Source organism: Vicia villosa, linkage group LG4 (assembly GCF_029867415.1).
Source record: "Vicia villosa cultivar HV-30 ecotype Madison, WI linkage group LG4, Vvil1.0, whole genome shotgun sequence".
Lineage (NCBI taxonomy): Eukaryota > Viridiplantae > Streptophyta > Magnoliopsida > Fabales > Fabaceae > Vicia > Vicia villosa.
The window spans coordinates 135553336-135571697 of record NC_081183.1 but is presented as its reverse complement, the minus strand read 5'-3'; the positions used below and the strand labels follow the sequence as shown (position 1 = coordinate 135571697).

Sequence of the window (18362 nt, the reverse complement as noted above, 5' to 3'; positions counted from 1 at the left end):
ATTTCGTCGTTCAAAAATCAAGGAAAAGTTAAAAGAGTTTCTATTGTTTGAGGTCATTAAGTCAACATGCTTGTAGGGTGAATTGCAAGGGAATGAGCCATGGTATAAGGTTATGGGCTTGAGGAGAACATTGTGTTCAAGGCGTCATTTTGGTTCCAATTTCTTGGTGGTTTATATCGTACAAGTTTGGTTTGAATCAAGGCACCAAGATTGAGTCCATTGAAATTTGCGAATTGTTTGAGATTTATTCACAAAAGATATCCATTCAAGTATTGATGCAAATTCCATTCAATTTCATTCAATCATTCATTCGAGATCTACACATCACCGTTATTCATTATTATGCAATATCATTCAACGTCATCCCATTTTCAACCGCATGATCATTGGATTCAAAATTCATTACAAAATTTAAATACAAAAAAGACCTATTCAAATGTCCATCACAAAATCTCAAAGTCCAAGTCATTGTTCATTACAAACCATGTCCAAATTATAAGGTCCAAGCCCATTACAAAATAAAGCCATGTTCATTACAGAAAAAACCAATTGTCCATTATATTACAAAATTCAAAATCAATTCCATTGTGAAATCCATGTTTATTATCCAAATGTGCCAAGTTACACCATTAGAAGAAAATTACATACAAAGAAAATCTCATAGAAGATTCGAATTGAATTACAACATAAACCAAGCCTTGCAACATCCAGAATATTAAACTTTCAAAACCTGCGCCATAAAACTCTACAAAACAATTCGGCTTCTACCGGCATTAAAACCGAACCGCAACTTGCATAAGAAAAAGGACCTGCATAATTAAAAGAAACGGGTTCAATCAAGCCGCTCCAAGTCAAAAGAAAAGCTCAACAGAAAACGTAACAGACTTTTATTCTCCCTCCATCAATTCTGAACATTCTTCAACCTTTCCAATTCAATCGCAAGAAATAAGAAAAGAAATTCACCAGAAGAAAATTATAACAGAAAAAGGAAAAAGAATGTAAAAAACTCTTTCGATCTGAGGACTTCATTGCTCATCTTCATCTTGACACCAATTTCTTCATCTTTCTCTCTCGAGCCTGAATTCTCAAAACAAACTTCACCTTCTTTATCATCTCAGAACCATTCAATTCACCTTCATCTTCATCACAGAATCATCTACGCTTCAATCTCCATTCACGATCTCAAATCATCATCGAACCTTCATCCATCTTCTTGAGCACACCTTGACCTTCGTCAATCATCACCGTAATCTCAATCTGTTGCAGAACATTCAACGCAGATACCGTTCAGCACCAAACTCCACGCAACAATCTTCGACAAGTTTTCTTTGCTTCTGCGTCCAACAGTATCGATTTCCACAATATCTTCAACGTGCTTCAACAACAATTCGGTTCATCATCATCTTTCATCGTCAATGCGAATAACAACATCAACGCTGAATCTTCAATTCTCCGCAACCTCAACGCCAATCACTACAAACAACAGCAACCACACAAGAACTGGAAATCGCAAGGGAGATCGGGAAGAAGAGATGAAGAAAACATAAGCAGAGAGATAAAGAGACTCGTACCTGAATCTTTGAGAGGTTTTCCTCTAGTTTTCTCACCGGATTCCTCAAGATTGGAGAGTTACCGGATGCTTCTTCGGTTAAGCGCCACCGTGTTGTAAATTGAGAAGCTGAGACGGAGATAACGAGATGATGAAGGTTGTTCGACGGTGGCCGGAGGATGATCGGTCGGAGAGTGAGAGCTCAGCCGTGCGCCATTTGTGCGAGAACGAAGGAGATGAACCTTCGTGATTTCAATAAGCCATAACATGTAACCCTAATCCTTTTCATACTAATCTTTGCTTTTAGTTTCATTTAACTATAATAATCAGATTTAAATTGGATTAATTGTTGGTAATGGTTGTTTGATTGAGTTTAACGTGAAATGAGAGATTAAGTTGAATCAAAATCTGAATAATAACTTGGATCATCATGGATTAACAATAATCCTTGGGCCTTGGACGAAAATCCCTGCGCACACCCCCCTCATGAGCCCATTGCCACCGATTTTTTGGCTGAAAATTGAAACAATAAACATTCATTGGGCCAACAGCTTGGGCCTGGCGCCCTTACTCCATAGCACACCATATTTCCAGTAGTTCACCCCCTGTATGCATGATTTTGATGTTTTAGATTTAGTTTTTTTAACTAGTTTACTTTCCATTATTTTTAGCATAATAAAATGACATAGAATCATAATAAACTTTGTTAGATTTAGAATTTAATCTTGATATTGTTTTGTTAGATTTTAGAAGTTAATCAAATAGTTTGTTTCGGTAGCTTTTGGTTGAAATAAAATGCAATAAAATCAATTGTTTTGTTAGACTTTTGCATGATAAAAAATAATAAAAACATGTGATACTTTTTGCTTGTTAGAATTTAATTGTTTTGTTACATAGTTTAGTTCTAATTCTTTGATAAAATGCCATAAAAAAACAATTTAATTTTGTTAGATTTTCTTTTAGAATTCATTTAGAGTTTAATTGCTAGTATTTTCTATGGTCGGTGCATGCTTCCTTGTTATTACTGATTTGGTTGTTGAGATGTGCGAGGTACTTCGAGAGAGCCTTCGATTGCTTCGTGTTCCACTTTATTTGTGGGACACGAATTTATTCCCGATGCGATTCACCCGATCTCTCATTCATTGAGATGTATATTCCTGTATTGTCTGGATTGTGTTTCTCTTGCAGGTTGCTTGTGTGGTTGTGTTTGATACGCACCACATGGCGGTTGTGATTTATTTTCACACTGCATCGCTTTGACGCTTATGCTGGACTCCTGGCTTTGCTGGATGATAGATTATGTGAAGTTTCTTAGTTCTGCTTGTGTTGCTAGCTCACTGCGGATTTGCTATCCGCTCGGTATCTCATTGTCCCTTTTACCGTTTTCCGCATCATCCTATAACATGAGAAGTAGGACTTAGACATGCATCTGGCCAAGTCCTCGAAAGAGGCTCTGTTTTTGTTGGTGTGTTTACATTTGTGCTTTGCGGCAGGGAGTCATGGTGTAATAAGTCCTATATGGCACTCCGTTAAGTCCTTATGGAAGGCATGCGGAAAGGGTTAGCAATCAACCCCCGCCTAGTCTCATCGAGTCTGTTCAGTATGCGCACGCTACGCGTTGCTCGCTTCTGAACCAACACAAGATCTTGTTATCGAGTATGTCAGGAAAAGGGTTCATGCAACCGGACCCCCGCCTTTCTTATAGCTCGCGTCGCTCGACGTTGATGCTCGGTGTACGCACGCACCGTTTTCCTTTACGATCCGTGACGGCTTGGTTGCTGAGAGGGAATCGCTCCTCTTGTCTATGGCCCGTTCATTTTCGCGAGGTCTAATGCTTGGTTGACTTGGGTTGAGTTGCTCTCCTTGGCTATGGCGGGACCGCCTTTCTACCATTCGGCCAGTGCCGTTGGTTTGTTTGCTTTACGAGCGGATGCTCGTTTGTGTGATATTCTTGTTTGCTTCCCCTTTTTCCCGTAGGTTGATAGTTTAGTTTAGATTGGTACCCTTTGTATGATAACATTAGGTAGCAAGCTTTCCCCCTTAGCTTAGGTCTTCCTCATGCATTCTTTAAAACACAAACCACACTCTTTGATTTTCTTTTCTTAAGAGCTTGTTATTTCCGCTCCATTCCCAAGCATAAGTCTCCAAAGGTCGAGCAGCGGAGTGTGAATGTAACTCGTTCACCTAAAAAACACAAAACAAACAGAAATTAGTTAGCCGAGCTACGGTAGCTCTGATTCTGCAAAACAGATACGTAGGCAGCGGGGTAGGGCCCGTGCGAGCACAATTCTTTCTTTTCCCTACATTTTGCATGCATTTTAGTCCAGATTAGCGCAATTTGCTTATACACCCATAGTTTTAGACACAAGCGTGGATACCATCGAGTACGATGGACGCGTGGGGTGTTAATACCTTCCCCTCGCGTAACCGACTCCCTTACCCTTTTTCTCTGGTCGTGAGACCATTGTTTTGTTTTGTGATTTGCTGGCATTCCCTTCCTTTTCAGGATAAATATGTTAGTGGCGACTCTGTTAATTTTCGCGGTAGCGACAGCTGGCGACTCTGCTGGGGACGTCTCGACCTATTGCGGGTCCGGACTTAGCGAGTCAATCCTAGCGCTTGTGTGTTTATCTTTGGGTGTTTTACTGCTTTGCATATTTATCTGTTTGCATTGCATTCTATGTGCGCTTTTACTTTTCTGCATCATATTCTGGACTGTCTGGATTTCTATCTGTGGGTGGGTGTTTCAAGAGGTAAAAGACCCAATACACAGGTCATGAGTGATACCTTAGGAACTAGGACTAGAGTGGCCGTGACGGACAGAAGGCGTATGCCTGATTGATCTGATCACGTATCCACGGGCAGAGCTTGGTGGAATGAGGCAATATCGTATGATAACGCCTACATTCGATCCTCTGTTGACTTTTTGACCTACCCTGGCCTAGATTTACCCGTGAGTGGGGCGGGAATCAATCATTGCTTAACAGGTACATTGATGGCGACTTTGGTTCTTGTTCGAGGGTTACCGTGGTTCTTGTTCGAGGGTTACCGTGGTTCTCGTTCGAGGGTTACTTTGGTTCTTGTTCGAGTGGTTCTGTTTCCGTGATGGTGACTATGGTACTGTTTCTATTGGTTATGTCCCGTGATCTACGGGAAGTTCCGAATTGGTGCCGAACCTTTGAACCTGTGCCGTGTGATTTCTCGGTATCCCAGATATATCCAGTATTTGTGGTTCCCACCACTTTGCATCATTGCATATTTACTTTCAAAAAAAAATGATGTACAAAAAATAACTAGCATACATGTTCCTTCCATTTCAAAGGAATCATATCTTTAAGCCTCGTGTCGATCTTTTCCATCTCTTATTTGCTAAAAAATCAAAACACGAGATTTCCTTGGAAATCGAATGGACATGGCATTGCATTCATATCATGCATCTCATACATTTCATGCATAACAGGTGTTCAGGATCGAGGATCTCTTATTCATACTTGGTACTCTTCTTCAGACTCAGAGACTTTATTTGTTCTTATTGTGTGTTCAAAGATCAGTCATGAAACAACTTTGTGGGGTGATCAAGAGGAAAGCTCAGTTGAGGTTCTTTTTGAAGACTTGTCTTATGCTCATGTGCTTCCATGCTTGCTTTATTTGCAATTGGTTAAGCTCCGTACTGTATTGATGTTTGCAAGTTCTCTGCTTGATGATGATGGCACTAGGTGTGAGTTCTATTCTGGGGCACCTGGTCGTGATGTTAGTATTTACAAGTCTTTGAAGTTGCTTGGGGCTCCCGACCGAGGGATAAGCAAGACCATTCTGTCTTGAGCGTTGCACCATTTGCATTGCTCGAACCCCTAAAGCACTTACAAATTCCGTGTGACTTCGTCAGAATCTTCTGACAGGAATTAATCAAGAGTGTTCTACAGAGATACCTCTCATTCTCAAGGTTTTGCTCCACATCCTGGGTCACCCCCTCCTCGAGTTTCCTTTTCAGTAGCATTCGCTTGTCAACAGAGACGGAAAGAGAATATGAGAAGCAAGCCGATGTGATCCTAATGCCTTGTGTCTAGTTGCATCCTTGCTTGTTGGAATTGCAGTTGGTTAAGATTCGTGCTTTGGATGTTTCTCACCACAGATGGCTCCTGATTTCGATGACAATACTCGGTGTTTTCCATTCTCGGGGCACCTGATCATAATGTCAAGCCTTACAAGATGTTGAGGTACAATAAGTCCAGGACTTGCTCGATACAGAGATGTTTGAGTTCATTCATAATGGTTTCCACCGATCAATCCCATTTCATCTGCTGCAAATGGAATGTTTGGTCTTCCTCGAGGAGTAACTCATAAGAATCACTTTCAACTTGTACTACCAGAGGCTTCTTTCCCAACAATTGTTGTGTGTTCCAAGTAATGACTCTGATGGTCAAGCGTTAGAGGTTATTGTTGTTCGCTGATAGTAATACAAGTTTCCTCCATTCATGATGGTGTTTTCTGTTTCAGCAGCTATATTTAGGGCTCCCGACCGAGGGATAAGCAAGACTCCGTGTTCTTGAGTTTGCATCATTGGCAGCTCAAATCCCTAAAGCATTCACAAACTCCAGTTGCTATTTTGAGGGCTCCCGACCGAGGGATAAGCAAGACGCCTTGTATCTTGAGTTCGTGCACCACTGGCACGACTCAAATCCCTAAAAGATGGACACTTACAATTTCCTTATGACTTTTCCGGAATCTTCTGCTGGGAAGTAATCTAAAGTGTTATACGGGAACATATGCAACGCTTGGTGTGTTTTCCACTCTGGGGCACTTGGTTATCTGATTGAAGATTTACAGACATTCAAAGACAAGGTTCAAGACCTGATTTACTCAAAGGCTATCACATTCGTACCTAAAGGCCAGAATTGAAGTTCTCCTTTGACTCAATGGATCTTCTGAAGCAATAAGTCCATACGGAGAAGATCTCCTCAACATTGGCAATTCCTAATGCATGTTCATGTTTAAGCTTTCTTGCTTTGTTCAATACTGTTTGCATGCAAAACTTGTTTGTTTTTGAACTATAATCATAATGCACTGAATATGTTTGTCTTGAAAAAATCCATTCGCTTTTGCTCGTATGTGTTTTTCTACGCTTTTTGTGGTACTAAACTCTTGTTAATAAAGCATGATAACTCCAAAGGGAGAATGATGAACATTATACCAATAACCTCAAATGGTATGCTTTTGAGTAGAACCCTGTTGATGATGTACAGACATTGTTTCAAATTCCCAAACACCGGAGATATAAGGGAGATAGACCTTCGTTAACCCTTCTGAGCCTTCGAAGTAGGAGTTTCTTTTCTCTATAAAAAACCCTTATTTTTAACCCAGGGGCGGGTAGTATTCAGTTAACCTGATCAAGCATTCAAAATTCATCAGGAGTGTGCACCTAAGGATATAACAATGGTTATCCCTCACATTAGGAGGACGAAACGCCAAAACCACAACAGTTATCCCTCACCTCATAAGGTTGAGACATCAAAATTATCCCTCACCTCCGGAGGTTGAGACCAACATCAAAGTCGCGGTGGTTATCCCTCATATCATGAGGTCAAAGGATGACGATACCACAATGGTAATTCTTCATCTACCAAGAATTCAGGTAGTCATGATCACTTCCAATAAAACAAAGGTAGTGCGGGATCACACGACTTGTCAAAAAAAAAGAATGAAAAAAGAAAAAAGAGAAAGAAAAAAAAGGAAAGAAAGAAAAAAAAAAGAAAAAAAAGGAAAAAAAGAGAAAGAAAAAAAGGAAAAAAGAGGAAATGATAATGAAATTGTTAATCAAGGACAAAGTCGTGTGATGTTAAATCAGGGGATCAAGAAAGGTGAAGTGATTGTCGTGTCCAGAAGACCTCACTGACTCCTCAATCATTTCAAGACTCCTCTTGAAAGATGAATGTGTCATACCCCAATTTTTGACCTAAGATACCACCTCATATCATCTGCATATGCATCATTTGCATCTCTAACAAATTGCATAGCTTGTGTTTGCTACTTGTGCTCAGCAGGGTTTAATCAAGAAATCACTCATCAGTACTGGTAACAACCAATTAGGGTTTTGTTCTCCCTTCATTTCAAAAGAACTATCTTCATCAACAGTCACCATCTGGTCCTCAAAGTTTCATTTCAACAAGCTCAAAAGCTATGAATCAACCAGATTAGGGTTTTGACTGAAGACAGTATACTCCTGACTTTTGCTCAGGATTTGACCTAATGACTTGGGACATGACCTCAGGACCCCAAGTACATCATTTTGACCTAATCTATTGACTCAAGACATCTCCTACACAAGGATTGATCAACAGTGGAATTTCAAATCATCAGATTAGGGTTTTGAGCTATCAGGGACTAAAATCAGGGATCACATTTGGGAAACCCTAAAAAGCTCCAGGGAATCACTCAAAGGTTTCAATCATCTTCAAATAATCCCTATGACAATATCCAATGGAAATTTCATCTCAATTCAAGATCCACAGTCATCAATTTCATCAGGTCGACAATTAGGGTTTTTGACCTAATTCACCTGAACCACTGACTTTTTAATCAGAACATGGTACCACAACTCAAGCTATGATTAAATATCCTCTAATACCTCAATATTATCCATTCATACCATTCATTTGGTGAGGATAGCCTGGTTCATTTGAAATCTCCAGAAACGCGATTCGTCTGAAAAAGTCAATTATGCAAGATCACCATTGACTTTTGGGGAATTTTGGTCAACCATGACTTTTGAAGTTTTGAATCATCAATATATGATATATGAAGTCATTTGATCAAGAAAAATCAAGAAAATCAATCAAGACTCAAAAAGTCAAAAGTTTGACTTTCATACTTAGAAAATTTTCTAAGTGTTTTTCAATGGTTTTTCCAAACTTTGGAAGGGAATAACTCAAAATTTCACCTACAAACTGAAAAAAACTTCCAACATGAAAGTTGTAGATTTTGATCCAATGAACAACTTTGTCACATATAATGATTTTCCAAAAGATCAACCATTTAAGAGATATGGAGCTTCAAAGTTGGTATCTTTTGAAAAATGCACTTAAAATCTCATTTTCTTCAAAGTTCATGGATCTTTTTCACCCATTTCCTTAAAGGTCTTGAAGAAACTTTCAACTAGGATTTTGAAGTACATAACATGAGCTTTCCAAAATGTCCAAGAGCATGAAAAAATATGGAGTGTAGCTATGGCTTTGAATTTCTCCATTAGTGACCATTTCACTTGAAATTTCAAGTCATTTTTGCCAAAGTTATGTACTATATGACCTATAATGCAAACAATGATGCATCAAAGCAATAATTGAAAGATATTTTCTGATTTGAAGATCAGAATGGAAGAGGATAGGAAGCTTGGAAGAATAACCATGGTTAAGTTACTTTAACCATTTTGCATTAAATGTAAAAGATTCCATTTTATCTCTTAAGCCAAATCATCACTCCTTGATCAACTTGCAAAGGTCTGAGTTCAGAACTCTTGGCCTATAAATAGAGGTTCAAATCACTCTTCAAATCACACCAAAACCTCATAATCATAGGTTTTCTCTCTTCTTTCTTAAGTTGCAAGTTTCATAAGTTTCAAAGAGGAAGAATTGCAATTTCCATCTCTTGCAATTTCTGAGCAAAGTGTTGCTTCTAACACTTCCTAAACATCATATGGAAGTTGTTTGATCCACTCACATACCCCAAAAACACCTAAATCTCAGAATCACTACTTCACTTCCCAAATATGCATATCACTAGCCTTATCATGCCAATTTTCATTCTAGCTCATTTCTGTCCAAGTTAATCATCCAAACACATCCCATATACCATATATGAACTATCCCAATCATCATCCCTGACCTGTAACTCCAAAATCACCAAGCTTGATCCTCACTTGAGCCCTACTGCAGATCGGGTATCACCAATTGATTCAGAGGTTTTCAGTTCATTCCAATCATCCAAATATGTTCCATAAGGTCCATTGAAGCTGTCCAGATCAAGAAACAACATCTGGAACCTCTCATTTGCAGAATTCGATTCTCAGTTTTGGCATTTTTAAGGTAAGCTCTCTTGAACTTCAAACTCCATCATTCATGCATCATAAATGAAAAACTGGTTTACCATCATGTTTCTGCATACATATGGATCATTAACCCTCAATCAATTGCATCATAACTTGCACATACACGATTTCAGTTTGAATCATAGAATTAGGGTTCTTCACGATTTCCAGAAAATTGATGATCTTAGAGTGAAAATAAATGAAATTAAATGGTACCATCATGTTCCTTGTGAAAAATCGAGCAAGATAGGTTATTCACTTGATCCAAACAATTCAGTTTTCAGAATTTTCAAATTCAAATTGGAGTTGTGTTCTTGGCGCCAGATTTTGAAACTGAAATTAGAAATTGATTCAAAAATATAATTAATTCAAGTCTTAAACAGACCACGCGCGTGGTCTAGTTGGTTATGTTTTTGAATGGTAAACACAAGGGCGTGGGTTCAAGTCCTTTAGAAGACAAAACCTAATTATCTATCACTATTTTTCTCTATTTTTTTTACAACTTCAATCAATTATTTAACCAATCAAATCAATTCATTTTTTCTTCATTTTTTACACACTTCTCATTTAATATTTATATTTTATGAATATAAAAAAAAATCACAAAAAAAATATTTATTTTACACTTTTTTTATTAGGGTTAAAATGACTTATTTTTAAGTGTTTCTAATACTTTAAAAAATAGTTTTTTTCCACTTGATTTTCAAACTTAATCACTTGTAAATATTTTTTGTGATCAAAACCTAATCATTTAGGTCTTAGTTAAACATAAGATTTGTCTTTGTTTAAATTAAGTTGATTTCTTTCAAATTTCAAACCGTTTTAAAACAAACGATCACAGTCTTTCAAAACAAAACTTTCAAACTGTTTTCAAAACGATAAACATCGCGCTTTTAACAAATCATACAACCATGTTTTATAAAATAAAACAAGGGGCCTCCACATAGGTATAAGTCTCATTCCTGTACATGAAATTAGGTATTTCATTGTACACATACCTTTTTGTATATATCTCGTTCAATTTGTTTTTTTAACTTCGAACAACAAATCAAAAAATGAAGGTTTTCTTTAAATCTTCCCAAAAATACCATGGGCCTCCATGTAGGTATAAGTCCCGAGCCCTTTTGTGAATACTTGTTTACATAGCTTTTGAATAAACTCAAGTGGGTCTCTCCCCGAGTATAAGTCCCGAGCCCCCGTGTTTACAAACGGATCATGCTTACAGGTATATTTCCTTCATAAACTCCATTGTATACACACACCTTGTCATATATATGTGCTTGTTCATACTTGTTCATATTTGTTCATGTACTTGTTCATATTTGTTCGTACTTGTTCATATTTGTGATTGTGTTATATATATGCTTGTTCAACTTAGTACAACACTAGGTTCCCCATAGCCTCCTATTGGGCTTCGTGCAAAGAATCTCCCTAGTTTAGGTTAGGACATAGAGTATGGTTTCCCGGTGAAATCGCTCTAAGAGCTCAAACCAACTATACCATGCCTCCCCTTGGGCTTCGTACAAACGACTTGTCCCTCCCATAGCCTCCTCTTGGGCTTACAATGCAAGGACCCTCGGTAGTCCCTCCCATAGCCTCCTCTTGGGCTTACAATGCAAGGACCCCCGGATAGCCTCCTCTTGGGCTTCGTACAAGGACCCACGGGCTTCTTATAAGCATCCCCAATATCCAAATCAAATACCCTAGGAGATTAGACATTTATCATCTCTATGATAGGAGTATCTCTTCTATATCATCACAATCAATCAATCAATCAATCAATCAACTTAACTTTTTTGCCACAAGGCTGGCTAATCAATCAAACCTTTTTGCCACCATACTGGCTAATTAATCAAAGTTTTTGTCACAAGGCTGACTTCATTGAAACTTTTGCCACATGGCTGGCTGATTAATCAAAACTTTTTGTCACAAGGCTGACTTCATGGAAAGTTTTTGCCACAAGGCTGGCTAAAAAACATCTTTATCATTCTAAGCACCATAAGTGGCATGGCCCAGGGCTTATAATGAAAAGATTTTCAAACAAAATCAAACAGATGTATGTGATGATATAGATTAGATACATCGAACATTTAGATGACATTTGTCTCTTATCCTTTGCTTCCACTAGCATAAGTGGGAACTACGATTGCTCTGACTTTCTCAACATCCCTTTGAGAATACGTAGGCACAAGGTCGTATCCTTGGCGAGCAAAACTTCTCCCTCAAACCACTCAAACCTTAGCACCCGTAAACCCCGAGCTACAGGTGCTCTGATTCCCTCTAAGGGATATGTATGCAGAGGATCGCGATGATCTTTGCGAGCATAATCAAACAATCACCCTAGGTCCCACCTATCTCACAAGAACCTCTCCATAACATAGAATGAAACAAACATAACAAAGAAGCCTATAGAGTACTATAGATACGTTGGGTGCTAATACCTTCCCTTCGTATAACCAACCCTCTTACCTGGAATCTCTCCCCCACTTTTAAGGTTATTGCAGCTTTTTTCCTTTTCCTACTTTGGAAACAATAAAAAGTTTGGTCGAAACAAAAGAAAAATCATTTTTTTGAGCACTCGAGCCCAAAGAAGGCATCGGGTGTCTCATCCCACAAAAAAAGATACGATTTTTCCCCGCGACAAAAAAATGGCGACTTCACTGGGGAACCATCTTTTTATTGTTTCCAAAGGAAAGGTTAATTCTAATTGTTATGTTTTTATTTGTGTTACATGTGTGGTTCTGTTACAAGTGATACATTATGGACAAATCCTAACCCGGATTAAGTACACATAAGAATTAGGTGGAGGGTATAGTCATGTATAGGCGTACGTGAGAATCCTTCCGCTTAGTGGAGGTTCCTTGTTGGTAATATATGTTTAGCATGTTTCGTAGCGAAGACATTATTGCTTTCATTGAACTGTAGAAGCTGAGTTGGCCGTAGAACCCCAACCCATCCTGGCCTTATTAGGTTGTGGCGCAGAAACTATTCAGGTGTAGACTTGGATTAGTTGTCATGCGGAGAGCCACACTCAGACGAGTTTTTCTTGAGAATATTGCTAGCTCACAAGTTCAATTGTGCAAGTCGGTAATATCCGAAAGAAAAATGTAGACTCTGACGTATCAGTAGAACATGTTGTGCAGGTGATAAACCCTAGTACTATCCCATGTTTGGTTCTCTGACCTCATGCTCGTGACGCTGGACCTTTGAACCTATGTGTACCATGTTTGTATTACCATGTTTGCAATACCATGTTTGCGATACCATGTTTGCGTTACCATGTTTGCATTACCATGTTTGCTTTACCATGTTTGAATATGTGGCATTCATGCATCCATGCATTCATACATTCATTAAAAAAATCCATCTTTTCAAAAAAAAACAACATGATTTTTCCAAAGATTTAGAGGATTTTCTTTGCAAACATTATAGGATTTAGTTATGGAAGGGGTAAAAAGGCATACCAAAAAGTACGGTTTCAAGGCGCCTGATGTGGAAAAACTAAGAGAGTTAGCATCTTCTGTACAAGATCCTTCCGATTTTAGGAAAAGTTATGGAAAGCTTTTGCCTATCCTGAACACTCATGTTGATGAAGGACTTCTCAAAACTCTGGTTCAGTTTTATGATCCCGTCTACCGGTGTTTTACCTTTCCAGACTACCAGTTGGTACCGACCTTGGAAGAATATGCCAATCTTTTGGGTATTCCTGTGTCTGACAAAATACCCTTCAATGGTTTGGAAGCCATTCCTAAGTCACACGTCATTGCAGCAAGTATCCACTTGAAGAAATCTGAAGTAGAGAGTAATTGGACTACCAAAGGAAACCTCCCGGGTTTAACTTCACACTTCCTAATAAAGAAAGCCTTTGATTTCATCGAAACTGGTAGCATGATAGCTTTTGAAGCTATACTAGCCTTGCTCATCTATGGGTTGGTTCTGTTCCCCAACGTCAACGACTTTGTTGATATCAACGCCATAAAAATCTTTTTGAATGGAAATCCTGTTCCGACTTTGCTTGGTGACATGTATTTCTCTGTCCATCATAGGAATCGCCAAGGCGGTGGAATCATTGTATGTTGTGCACCTCTGTTGTTCAAATGGATTGTTTCACACTTACCTGAGTCTCCTATTTTCACGGAAAACCGAGAAAGTTTGCGTTGGCCTCGAAGACTTATGTCTCTTACTAATAATGATATTCATTGGTATACCTTGGCTCGCTGTGGTACAGAAACCATTGATAGTTGTGGAGAGTTCGCCAACGTACCCCTCATTGGTACACAAGGAGGAATTAACTACAATCCGGTCTTAGCCCGACGACAACTCGGGTATGCAAATTCAACTAAACCCATTGGTCCCACAGTGGAAGGCTACTTCTACCGAGAAGGGGATAATCCTCAAAGGTTGAAAACAAGAATGGTGAGAGCTTGGTACGACGTCTGATGGAAAGAAAAAGGTGAGGCAAGAAATTGCATTGCCATGGACGCCTACACCTGCTGGGTAAAGAAAAGAGCAAAGGAGTTTCAAATGCCTTATGCTTATGAAAAACCCATGTTCCCAGTGGTATCTCAACGGCCCAACATTCCCACTATGGAGGAATACCAAGACACTTTAGCCAAGATGAGGTTAGAAAAAGATGCTTGGGAAGAAAAGTTTCGTATAACTGATGTGGAAAATAGAAAGTTGAAGAAAAGAGTGAAAGATCACGAAGAAACTCTCTATTATCAAGATGGATGGCTCATGAGTAAAGATGAGAAGATCCGTCAGAAAGACGCTGCAATCAAGAGGTACATCAAAGAAAGCAAGAAAAAGTTTGAAGGCTCAACAAGCAACGCTCCAACTCCTGACGACTGGAAGAATGTTGTTGACAAGCTGAAGACCGAAAAGGCCGAATTGAAAGCTCACTATGGGAAAGAAATCCTGAAGCTCAAGCTGCACAACGCATTTGGTTCTTCGTCTGATGAAGATGCTTAGGATTGTTTAGCTTTTATTTATCATTTGCTTCTGTAAGGAGCTATGCTCCAATGTTGTAACATTTCCCATTATTTCAATAAAAGAATAGTTTGTGTTCAAATGTTTGCAAGAAAATAATCTTTAAAATATTTGGAAAAAATCATAAACTTCTTTTTTGCATACATCATTCTGCATATCGAGTCTGTTGTCTAGAGTCTTATCTTTTGGATTTTCCTCCATTAGATCGTCAAGCTGTCGCGTCTCAAAGTTTCTCGACCACGCTCACAATCAGATCACAGATACAATACTCGTTCAAGCAGAAGAAGAGTAATGGAACACTCTGAACAAGAGAATATTGAGCTCCGTGGTACAGTTGCCACCCTTCAAGAAAAGTTGGAAAGTCTCACTACTCTGGTTGACTCCTTAATGGCCGCACAGAATCAGCCGCCGCCACCCAATAGTCAAGCAACAGTGACATCTGAAGTCACTACTCCAGTCTCTACAGTTGCATTCAGCATTCCATCTTTCTCCATGCCAGAAGGTTGGGGCACGCCTTTCAGCTTTGGTACGGGTTTTCGCCATAATTTCTCTGGGATTCCAACATCCACAACTGAAGCGCCCGCTGCATAAAGTTCACTGTTCACTCCAAATCAGGGGGTAGTTTTTTCTCAGATCACTATGGCACTCTCTCAACCCACTATGACAGTTCCGACCCCTACGGTTCACACTGTTCCTTATGATGGCAATGAGATTTATCATGATCAAGGTGATAGCACAAATCAGTGAAACCTTGTGGAAGATCTCCAAGAACAATTCAACAAGATACAGCTAGAAGTTAAAGCTATTCGTGGGAAAGATTTGTTTGGAAAGAATGCCCAGGAGCTATGTTTAGTTCCCAGTGTACAAATACCTGCTAAATTTAAGGTCCCTGACTTTGAGAAGTACAAAGGTAGTTCTTGTCCACAAAGCCATCTCGTGATGTATGCCCGAAAGATGTCTACTTATGTAGATAATCATCAGTTGCTCATCCATTACTTTCAAGACAGTTTGACTGGTGCCGCACTGAAGTGGTACACAGGTTTGGATAGCACTAACATTCGAACTTTCAACGACCTAGGTGAGGCCTTTGTCCGACAATACAAATACAACTCGGATATGGCTCCAGACAGAGATCAGCTTCGATCCATGGCTCAGAAAGACCATGAAGCTTTCAAAGAGTATGCCCAACGATGGAGAGAAACTGCTGCTCAGATTAATCCACCGTTAAAAGAGAAAGAGATGACAAAGATCTTCTTGAATACTCTTGGCCCGTTTTATTATGAACGCATGATTGCTAGTGCTCCAAGTGATTTCACCGAAATGGTAAACATGGGAATGCGTCTAGAAGAAGGAGTCCGAACCGGACGTCTAACTAAAGAAGGTGGATCTTCAAGCGGAACCAAAAAGTTCGGAAGTGGTTTCCAAAAGAAGAAAGAACAAAGTGTTGACATGGTGTCCCAAGGAAAGCCAAGAGGAAATGTCAATCGTCAACAACAGGTTGCTACTATCGCGCCAGCCGTTAACACAGCACCAAATCCGGGATTTACCCCGCAATTTCAACAACAACAGCCTCGACAACAGGCTCAACAGTTTAACAATAATCAGAATCGTGTACAAAGAGCTCCACAGTTTGATCTGATTCCAATGACCTACACAGAGTTGTACCCTGCTTTGATTGAAAGAGGGCTTGTTCAAACTAAAGCACCACCACCAGTACCTGAGAAACTTCCATGGTGGTACAAAGCTGAGGTCTCATGCCCTTATCATCAAGGAGCACCTGGCCATGATCTTGAGCATTGCATAGCTTTGAAATATGAAGTTCAGAGGTTGGTTAGATCTAATCTCCTCTCTTTCAGAAATTTGAATCCAAATGTGCAAGCAAATCCGCTGCCCAATCATGGAGGGCATGTTGTAAACATGGTGTATGGCTGTCCTGGTCCATATCGAGTCTATAATATCAACTTCTCAAGAGCAGATTTGGTACAAATGCACGCTACTCTCTGTCAAGGGGCGAATTTTCGCCAGCATCACTACGGTTCCTGTAGCATATGTTGTGTAGATTCTCATGGATGTTCTATTGTGAGAAGAGATCTGCAAGTCTTGCTAGATAATGGTACTATTCAGATCTACAGAAATAGGAATGAAGATGAAGTTAACATGATAGGATGTTATCCGCATGAGCTTTTAGTCTCAGATATCAACTCAGAAATGCCTAAAGTTAACGTCATCGTTCCTCATTTCAACATGCCTGAGCGCATAGAAGTTACTTACAACAAGCCAAGGGTTCCTGTTGCTCCTTTGATCATTTGTCTACCTGGACCTGTTCCTTATGACTCTGACAAGGCAGTTCCATACAACTACAATGCAACAATGATAAAGGATGGACAAGAAGTTCCTTTACCTACTCTTTCATCTGTCGTGAACATCGCTGATGTGAGTCGAGTAACAAGAAGTGGACGTGTGTACACTCCACTACCTCCAAAGCAGCCTATTGCTCCCGCAACCAGGCAAAATCCTGTTAATACACCAGTGGGGAATCCTGTGGAAATTCCTATCAGTAATACAAACATTGATGTTGGTCAATCCAGTGGAACCAATGTCAATCCTGACTTTGATGAAATTTTGAAGCTTATCAAAAGAAGTGAATACAAGATTGTGGATCAGCTTATGCAGACTCCTTCAAAGATCTCAATACTTTCATTACTGTTGAATTCAGAAGCCCATAGGGAAGCCCTGATGAGAGTCTTGGATCAAGCTTTTGTAGATCATGATGTGACTGTTGATCACTTTGATGGGATAATAGCTAACATAACAGCTTGCAACAATTTAAGCTTCTGTGATGAAGAACTCCCGGAGGAGGGCAGAAATCACAACCTTGCTCTACATATTTCTATGAATTGTCAGTCAGATTCTTTGTCTAATGTATTGGTAGACACCGGATCTTCCTTGAATGTGATGCCAAAGACGACTCTTGCTCGTTTATCTTACCAAGGAATGCCTATGAAGTTCAGTGGTGTAGTAGTCAAGGCATTTGATGGATCACGAAAATCTGTTATCGGCGAAGTCAACCTTCCCATGACAATTGGTCCACATACATTTCAAATCACCTTCCAGGTCATGGACATTCAAGCTGCTTATAGCTGTCTGTTAGGACGACCATAGATCCACGAAGCAGGGGCAGTAACTTCTATGCTCCATCAAAAGTTAAAATTTGTAACAAATGGAAAATTGGTAACAATAAGTGGGGAACAAGCCTTAATGGTGAGTCATTTATCCAATTTCTCTTTCATTGGTGCTGATGATGTGGAAGGAACTCAGTTCCAAGGTCTCTCTTTAGAAGACGAATCTTCCAAAAAGAAAGCGTCAACCTCTTCTTACAAAGAGGCAGTAAAAGTAGTGAAAGATGGAACTACCACTGGCTGGGGGCAAGTTGTGATCCCGACCAAGAATGAAACTAGAGCAGGTCTCGGATGTTCGCCAACATTCTCAAACTGCACCAAGAAGGATGAAACCCTTCGTCCGATCAAAGAAACATTCATTAGTGGAGGATTCCTTAACCCAATTCCTCAAGAGGTTAATGTCCTTATCGAAGAATGCATCGAAGAAGGTCTCTCCGATCCTGAAGAAGAATGGAAATGTTATCTCAATGACTCGGGATACATATCTCAGGAAGAACCATATCCTCCTTCAGAGAAAACAAGTGCTAAAGAAATTCCGCCTATTCCTGCAGAGGTTTGGGACACC

At 39.5% G+C, this 18362-nt stretch overlaps 1 protein-coding gene across 1 annotated transcript; it reads left to right on the top strand.

Annotated features, from left to right (window-relative positions):
- Positions 1-271: 271 nt before the first annotated feature.
- Positions 272-17780, top strand: LOC131595274 (uncharacterized). Its single transcript, XM_058867580.1, has 2 exons — positions 272-9627; positions 14823-17780. The coding sequence occupies exon 2, from the start codon at positions 15558-15560 to the stop codon at positions 17778-17780; it is 2223 nt and encodes a 740-aa protein (XP_058723563.1). The 5' UTR covers positions 272-9627; positions 14823-15557.
- The last annotated feature ends 582 nt before the right edge of the window (positions 17781-18362 follow it).

Coding starts and splice junctions, on each gene's coding strand:
- LOC131595274 (XM_058867580.1), top strand. CDS start 15,558: ATGTATGCCCGAAAGATGTCTACTTATGTAGATAATCATCAGTTGCTC.